Source organism: Oculina patagonica, chromosome 5, assembly GCF_052425735.1.
Source record: "Oculina patagonica isolate OP01 chromosome 5, crgOcupat, whole genome shotgun sequence".
Lineage (NCBI taxonomy): Eukaryota > Metazoa > Cnidaria > Anthozoa > Scleractinia > Oculinidae > Oculina > Oculina patagonica.
This window is the reverse complement of record NC_135762.1, coordinates 26,000,778-26,009,503: the sequence shown is the minus strand read 5'-3', so window position 1 is coordinate 26,009,503 and position 8,726 is coordinate 26,000,778. Positions and strand designations below refer to the sequence as shown.

The following is an 8,726-nucleotide window of genomic DNA, read 5'->3' as shown; positions in this document are numbered from 1 at the left end:
AAAAAAGGCAGCAGCCTTTCCCAATAATTAACTTCCTCTTTTTTTAGAGATAAAAAGTGGAAGTTTGGAAAAACGAAAAATGCTGGGCTCTGGGTGCACAATCCGCAGGCAAGTGCATGTTTCCACAGCTTTTTCGAGTCCTCCAAATCTTTCACGAGTGTTTTTATAACTCGATAGGAACACGGAGAAAATGTTTCCTATTTCTTTTAGAAATCAATGCTAGAAAAATAGAACTTTAGAAAGGAATATTACTCGTTTTATTTCTTCAATTATTGAAATTTAACTTTCCTTTGCTCGCGCCGTTATTAAGTTACAGACTGAAGTACTGCTTTAAGCGCACGCTTTTTGGACTTTCTAACTGCGTGTTTGAGCCAGGGACGGCAAGCTGAACCGGAAGTGGAACGTCTTTGGCGCGTATTAGCGAACTTGTGTTCATAAATTCAAGTTGTTAGTGCTAAAACAAAGGCTTTCTAACTTAGTTTTGGAGGTTAAAGCTCGACAAAAACTTTAAACATTCGCCTTCCGGTTGCCTTCCTTAGCTCAAAAACGTCTGTGCTTAAGTTCTCTATTAATAACGGTTCTAAACCGTACGAAAGATATAACGATATCAATAAACGGGCGTGAGGAAGTTCACGATATCTGCTTTTGTCCAAGGTGAAAAGGCCGGACACCTGCCCACAGAAACACGTAACTTAATAAGCCTAACGTAGTGAAATTAATTTTTTATTACTCCACGATTTATTCGTGCACCATAAACTGAACGACAGTCATTCTGTTTGAAGAAAAGTCGATTTACCCTTATCCTGCCGTCAGATCATTCAATTTTTACGTGGATCTTCAATTTCCCAAACAAGGTAGGTTTGCTAAATAATGGTGCAATCTATAACTCTATACCGGTAAAACTAATACGGTGAAGTGAGTTTCTCAGTAGATTGGCCGAGTGAGGAATCGCGAGCGCGCGAAAAAAATTACCTCGCGCCTGCTCGCGATAGATATAGCCTGCGTAGCAGCAGGGTAGCTCGCGGCATCTCCTTGTGCGGAAGTATTTTCGCGCGTGCTCCCATGCTCGCCCAATCGATTGTGTTGTCAACCTCCTTGTATATTTTACGTTTTAGAAAACGCCTTTACTGTGGAACCTCGATATAACGAAGGGCCAAGGAACTGGCAAAATATATTCGCTAAAACGAGGTTTCGTTACATCGGAATTTTTTCCTATATATTTCGCTATTACTGGAACGAAGAACATGAATATCGTTCCTTATACCAAGGATTTTCGTTATATAGAGGTTCGTTAAATCCAGGTTCCACTATATTTGGAGAGACTACCAACTTCATTTAGAAAGACTTTCTCCTAGATCCTAGCTCCTCCCGACTTCAGGAGGATCCCTTTCTGTGTATATGTAAATATTCCTCTCTTCGCACGCTTGCGTTTATTTTTTACCACCGGCGGCCACCATTTCTGTTTGTTGTTCTAAAGCAGTATATAAAGACATCAAGAATGGTTGGAGCATATTCAACGTATTACAAAATCGGAATAGCGGCTAAATCGAACGGACATTCGGATTTATTCTTTGCATTCTCACTTCGGACTGCAAATACCGGTAAGGTCAATCGAACGCATCCTTACAGACAATTGTAAATTCATTTGATAAGAAGTGTTTTACATGCAACCCTGATTGTGAAGTTTGTCACGGGCTACGACTTTTTTGTCAAATCGTCATGTTTGCTTGCGTGTTATGGTTTTTATTTCCCCGTTAAGCAAGTCTGCAAGCAATATACTTTGCAGGTAATTCTATTTGCAATTACCGCCATTTCGTATGTTGTCAAAAGTTTTATTTTGTTTGATTGCAAGTTGAATGCCAAGTGTCCTGATCGGACTGTTATAAAAATAGTATCCAGTTTTTACTTTCCTTGTTATCCGAATTTGTAATATTTCTTCTCTATGTACTTGGCTTGACTCTCTCGTCCGCAGAGGCTCCTTCAACAGATGGTGGAAGGCGAAAAACACGAAAAATGAAAAAAGGGGGAGCGCGGGGTACGACGGGAAAGGCGAAACGCTGCTATTCTCCCCAGCCTCCGCACGCTTACTTTTCACCTCTCCCCATTTCCCAGCCCGTACTGCGGAGGAGAGATTTGGCGCGATATAAATCTAAACCAACACCGAGTGGTTTTCTTTTCAAGCATTCGTAAAGTAACGTGTAATGTTTTTTTTTTCCTATTTTAAGCATCAATGGCGGAAACAGGCCTTGCCTTCTCTGGAGGTGGTATCCGGTCAGCGGCCTTCTGCTCTGGAGTTCTGCGCAGGCTTTTACAGCGCAAAACCAAGATCGACTACCTGAGCTGTGTGTCAGGGGGCGGTTACACAGGCACAGCCTACCTGGACTGGAAATACAGACATGGAAAGAAAGACGATCCAAAATGGCACCAGGAATTCTTTGATCACATGAGAGAAAGGGTTGGATATATGTGTAACTGGCAGAAACCGCTTCAAGGAATCTTCGACACTATAATATTGCTTTCTCTGATGTTTTTTGTTTCTGTTGCAATGCCTATAATCGTGTGGGGATGCAACATTTGCCCCTCAGCGTACGCCATCGATTTCATTTTCGGGGATTTGCTACGAGCAGAAAACGAAGCATGCGAAGATGACACAGGGACACGAGCAGAGGTGCTTGTAGTAACCGCTACTAATGGCACTTCCCGTTGCAATATAGAAGCCGGGGGTAATGCTTACGACAGGATAGTTTTGTTTTCTTCCCTGGCAATGATTTACCTGTTTTTCTATTTGCTGGCCAAAAGATCTAGTGCTAGATTTTCTGCCAAGTTCTACATCGTTTCCGCTGTGTGCGGCCTCCTCCTCGCTTTCACCTTCATTCCATTTTTTATCTTTTTCTACTTTAACCGAACTCCCACTTGGGTGCAGCTCCTTATCTTTTCTTTCAGCATTTTTGTGTGGTTTTTCTTTCCAGTTCTTAGACGCAAATCGTCTCTTGTTCTGGTGGTTTATGTGTACGCTTATGGCGTTTATTGGAAAGTGTTTAGGGCGACCATATTTGGTGTTGAGTATTCTGATCACTTGTTCTATCGACTACTGTTTGTCTCTGGAATCGTTTTTTGGATCGTACCTGCGCTTGGAGCTCTTCAACAGCGACTTGTATATGTCTTTAACAGGTAATACGCTGGAATATAGCCTACCGGTCGGGGATAAATCGAGAGTCGTAAAAAAAATACCTTTCATATTTTTTTTTTCAAAACTAAAAATTATTCCGATTATAAGCTAAAAAAGTAATGGAAAGTTGCTTTGCACTCTATGTCTTTCCAGTATACTTAGAGACGTGTAGTTGTTCCAAGGTTCAAAGGTCACTGAGGTTTTATACTCTTTTTTATCCATTAACTTGTTAGAGTGTCAGAGGTGTTCATATTTTCGAGATCGATACAGTACAAATACAGTGCTTTAGGGCCATAAGAAAGAATTTTTTAGACCTCCATTGAATTGCGGCAGGGAACAAGAGTTAGAGGCGAATTAGAAAGTACGATTTTACCTACGATCATCGCAAGCGACATGATTGCGCCATGACTAGAACACGAATCGCGCTGTGTAAAACAACCTATTAGCGACCTTCAGATTTGACCACGAGTACGAGATCGAGTACAAGTATGACTTTGCAATTTCGACACAATTGTATCCCCCAAACTATAACTCTTTCCTGTTGCTCAATAACACACAAATAAACGTTAGGGATAAGATTGCTGTGTTAAGTGATTATAGGAGGGCACGGAATTTGGTTTGAAAACTCGTACTCGTACTCGTAGTCCAATCTGAAGGTCGCTATAACATCCTTACGACAGACGCGCGCGCGCGGCCAGTTGTAAGCTTGTCGCAGTACAGACATATGCGAGAAAGTCTTACCGTGTCAATCGGCCCTAGAGCTTTCCCGAGGTAGTTTTGATGGGAGAAACCATTAAACGTTTGAAAAGTCTTTCAAAAACGATGTGTAGTTTAGTTTTCTTCTCGTCACCGTTGATCAGTGAAACTGCAATGATGATTGTTGTGTTGTACTTGCAGATGGCGATTGCAGAAAGCTTTTTACACAGATGCAAGCATCGGTGCAACAGGGTGCAGCGGAATTGGCTTTGATGATATTTTCCTAAGATGGACCTGCGTCTCACAGGTAAAACGTCCACCTCTCGCTGAAAACGAGCCGGGACCTTTAAGCCTAGGCGACCTGCAAGGAGTCAAGCCACTGTACCTGTCGAACATTGTCGTTAATGAATGGCGCGTTGCTGAGACTGATGCAGAGCTGAAGTATGGGCTTCTTGTAATGTCCCCAACTGAAATAGAGCGCCTGGATCGGCGACCACAAGAGCAACAGTTTGAAGACAGGCTTGACCCTCACGACATTGACCTGTCAGCTGCCATGGCAATCTCAGCCGCCGCAGTTGCTCGACACATGGGAGCCTACGGGCAGTCAGTAGAAAGCTTCAAACAGTTGCAAATCGTGTTAGGTCTCAGTATGGGTGCTCCCATGGTCTCTGACGTAGAAGGCTTAAAAAGAGAAAACTGCTGTATGAGGGTGAGCTCATGACATAGAGTTATTTATGACTGCCTTGAGGAAAACAGTGAGTTTTGTTTCCCACAACCCTCAATGTAGCCCGTGGTGGAGTCGAAGGAAACATTGAGGGTCGAAAGTAAAACAAAATGCACTGTTTCCCTTGAGGTCAGTAATTAATAGTTTTATTATACCTGCCATAAATACTTTGTCATGCTAATACAAGTAAATTAATTAGAGAAAAATACGAGAAAAGTGCATGACTGAAGAATAATTGGGGGAAACTAAATTACCATACATATTAAAAGTTAAGAAGTAAAATTTTAACACGGCCCAAAGTTAACCTTATTACATTTGCATACTTGTTAATCACAAGTCACCAGATTGATAGTTTATATTATAGTTTCCTTAGTTTACTCTCACTCCTAAACAGATAAACTGAGAAATGCGCACTTAGGGGAAGTATGACTTTTGTCACCCTAGGAAATTATAACCGGGTATAAAAATTTCTTTTTTACTTTTTTTATTTGACAGGTATTACCTTTTATTATTGAAGGCATTCGAGGTCTCCCCCTGATAACCTTTCCTCTGGTATACTTTGCCGGGGGGAGCGAGATGTGGGTTGCCATTGGAGTTTTCGTCTTTTTTGTCATGCTGTCATTGATGGCAGTTTTAGCCGTGATGAAGACTGGGAACAGAAATCCAAGCAGACTGGAAAAGGTAGCAAGGTAAGCAAGGGAAAAGAGATTTTCAAAAATGTATCTTTTATGCAATTTGCTCCATTGCGATTCGGAGATATTTTTGTCGGTGGTACTTGTGACACCGTTGTTTGCTTTATGGCATTTCAAATAAAACGAGAAGGATCGTGTTTACAATAGTCTCAGTACAAGTATAGCTGTTATTTAATAATTATAAATCTAGTGCATTACATTAAAAATCTCAATGCCCTTACAAGTTAAAATATTTAAAATTACAATAGGATAAAATACTAAATTCTTAAAATCTAAAGTTCATTAAAAATACTAAAATTCATAAAAAATACTGAAGTTCATTATAAAATACTAAAATTCTTTAAAAAAGAAAAATACTAAAGATCATTATTGAATAAAAACGTTTTAAGCTTAGTTTTAAAAGTGTCAACCGATGGACCACTTCTCACATCAAGTGGGAGACTGTTCCACAATGTTGGCGCGCAAGATGAAAAAGCGCACCCACCGTAATTCTTGGTCTTAAAGACTGGTCTCTGCAGTCGCAGGTGATCATTGTTTGAACGAAGTGCAACAGTCCATGAATCGAAGGTGAAGGTAAAGTCTGCGTTCGAGCCCAGTGGCCCATCAGGCTACAGAGCTTATCCCGGTTTCCGTAGCATGAGGCGACTAGAAGTATTACTACTCACCCTGTATGGGATGCTAGTCCATGAGCATTAAATTCGCCGGTACCCATTTATACATAAAGGACGAAGGATAACCCGAATAGGTTCATTGTGTTCAGACAACAAATGAGGATCTTGATAAATAGATTGTTATATTTCGGTATAAGCTATACCATCATCAGACTAATAAAATTAAAATACAAGCTAAATCTTATACTGTGAGTGAGGAGACGGAAACAATAAGTTTACTCAGGAGAATAGATAAAGTTCTCTGCTGGATTTTAGTCCATTGTTCAGGGAAGGTGCTAGGCGTTTGATATAATAAGCCTCTTTGTATAGAAGAAGATTCCAGTTGTGATCACAGTCTAATACCGTTGTATTATCACGGACAACATGGGTGAAATATTCTTTGTCATTACTGATAGAAGGTGGAGCAATTTCAGTGTTTAAATTATCAGTGTTATCAGTGTTTAAATTACACCCGGGTGCATGGAGAAAGGCACTGCGAGGGTTAAGCGTCTTCAGTGCCCAAGAACGCAACACAGTGACCCCGGCCAGGACTTGAACCCGGACCAATTGAGTCCGGAGTCAAGCGCACTAACCTTTAGGCTACAGCGTCTCTAATCTCTGGATTGAAGCATTCGTATAATTGTTTATTCCCCTTTCAGATGGTGCATTACCAATCTGCCGTTGGTCCGGTTTTATCGAGATCTGTTGTACGTTGTTCATGAAGGTCCCATGCCCCCGCCTATCTTGCGCTTAAGTGATGGCGGCCATATTGAAAACCTCGCCATTTTGCCGCTTGTGAAGAAACGTCTGCCTAAGATAGTTGTTGTGGACGGTGGCTACAAGACTCACGACTCCGAATGGGGAGACAGCTTGTTGAATGCCTTGTCACTGGCGCGCAAAAAGCTACACTGCTCGTTCATTGGTTTGGATGGGCGTGACGTCATTGAAGATATCAAGGAGAAGTTTGTTCTGAAGCCACAGGGAAACCAGCCGAGAAGCTACAGGTGAATACCGTTCTAAGGTCATTTAAAAGAAAGTTTTTTTCGAACGACGTTTGGTGGCTTATTGCTTTATGGGTGAAGCTCTATGTAGAAAACGTAAAGTCTGCGTCGATCTAAGTGGCCCATACCACTGGAGCTTATCCAAGTTTCTGTAGCATTAAGTGGCTAGAAGTATTTCTTCTCCCTCCTGGATGGGATGCTAGCCCATCGCAAGGTTACCCCCAGCATTAATTTACCGTTACCCATTTATACACCTGGGTGGAGAGAGGCACTATGAGAGTAAAGTATCTTGCCCAAGAACACAACACAATGACCCCGGCTAGGGCTCGAACCCGGACCGCTCGATCTTGAGTCCAGCGCGCTAACCATTTGGCCACCGCGCCTCCCGGAAGCTCTTTGTATAATAATGCAATTGAATTAAATTTAGTATCATGCTTCCTTCGACTGCAAAGCTGGCATGATTCAGATCAGTGAGTTCACCGAAAACCGCTTTTAATATTAACTACACAGACGCTGTGAAAAATGTATTATTCTGTTTTTAAATCTCCTCAGGTTTAAAGTTCATTATTACGAAAAACAAGATGTACACACTGAAGGAACCAAGGTTGGCGAAGGTGAGATTCTGCTCGTCTCCCCAAGACATCCCGACAAAGGTGTCCATACCGAGGAGCCCGTGACATGGAAGGAAGCGTTGCGTGACATTGATGTAGATCTTGAAGCTGCCAAGTGGGGAGAAAGCCCTCAGCAAGCGGCAGATGAGGTTGACTCTTTAACCTTCTGTTGCTCCGAGTGTTGTCACGTGCACGGTCCCAAGTGTCAAAAGCTGTCAAAAAACCTTTGTGGTGCATTCCCACAACACAACACGGCCAACCAGTTTTTCACTTCCCGTATGTTCATGGCATACCATGGGGAAGGATACAACGCATGCGTAGAGGCAGAAGCCGCTGAATTCCTAGGGCGCTTGCATGACGAGTGAAAACAGAATACAATACCAAGAGCAACAGTGCTGATTGTCCAGAATCTAAAACGGTTTTCATGATTGTTGTTGTTGTTGTTGTTGTAAAGTGGTGTGGGATCAAAATCTTAGTTTATTTGTTATCATTAAGGTGTCCTATATAAGTAGCGAAACCTTTTGAAGGTATCGCAGTCAATGAGAGAATATTATCCGCCTACTTTAAAAATTAAATTTAAAAAGGGTTGTTTTCCTTACGGTATATAAATGCTCATAAATTTGACCGTGCCATGCAGAGTGGAAAAACAGCTACAACCTAGATTGATTCTGATCCGTGCATTGTGAATTCTGTAATCGAAACATGTGGATTTTCCATTCACAAAATTCTACATAATCACAAAGTAATCAAACTCCAATTTCTGGTAACCACATCTTAACATTGACAGCGGTATGTGACGAGAGAAACAAATATTGTCTTGATCTGCACCTAACCTGAGATCATGCCCTCCCTTCCTACTTATCGCTCCACTCCCTTTTGAAAAAAGAACGCCTGATCGCAGGTTATCTTCCACCCCCCCCCCCCCCCGGGGGGGGATACTCCATATAATGGCCTATACGGGGAGGCTCCGCCCGAAAGGGGTACCTTTTTCAGGCTTTAGGTATATAAAAGGGTATGGATTTCACGAATTTAGGTATATGAAATGGTATGTAAATCCGTCATTTAGGTTTTTAAAAGGGCCTTGAATTAAAATATTTCGAACAGACTCACTTTATGGCTGTATTATTTTAATTTATAAAGCGCAGCATGAAAATGACAAGAAAACGTCCTGTTCTAAGTCTAT

At 41.6% G+C, this 8,726-nt stretch overlaps 1 protein-coding gene across 1 annotated transcript; it reads left to right on the top strand.

Annotated features, from left to right (window-relative positions):
- The first annotated feature begins 586 nt into the window (after window positions 1-586).
- LOC144654814 (uncharacterized) lies at window positions 587-8,084 on the top strand. The gene is made up of 6 exons (XM_078515036.1): window positions 587-854; window positions 2,226-3,171; window positions 4,067-4,574; window positions 5,085-5,278; window positions 6,591-6,935; window positions 7,485-8,084. Exons 2-6 carry the CDS (start codon window positions 2,231-2,233, stop codon window positions 7,906-7,908), a joined length of 2,412 nt encoding a protein of 803 aa, XP_078371162.1. The 5' UTR covers window positions 587-854; window positions 2,226-2,230; the 3' UTR covers window positions 7,909-8,084.
- Window positions 8,085-8,726: the final 642 nt, after the last annotated feature.

Bases quoted from the DNA above. Each gene is read 5' to 3' on its own strand.
- LOC144654814 (XM_078515036.1), top strand. From the start codon at position 2,231: ATGGCGGAAACAGGCCTTGCCTTCTCTGGAGGTGGTATCCGGTCAGCG. The intron at 4,575-5,084 runs GTGAGCTCATGA...TTTATTTGACAG, and splicing joins GAGAAAACTGCTGTATGAGG to GTATTACCTTTTATTATTGA. The intron at 5,279-6,590 runs GTAAGCAAGGGA...TTCCCCTTTCAG, and splicing joins AGACTGGAAAAGGTAGCAAG to ATGGTGCATTACCAATCTGC.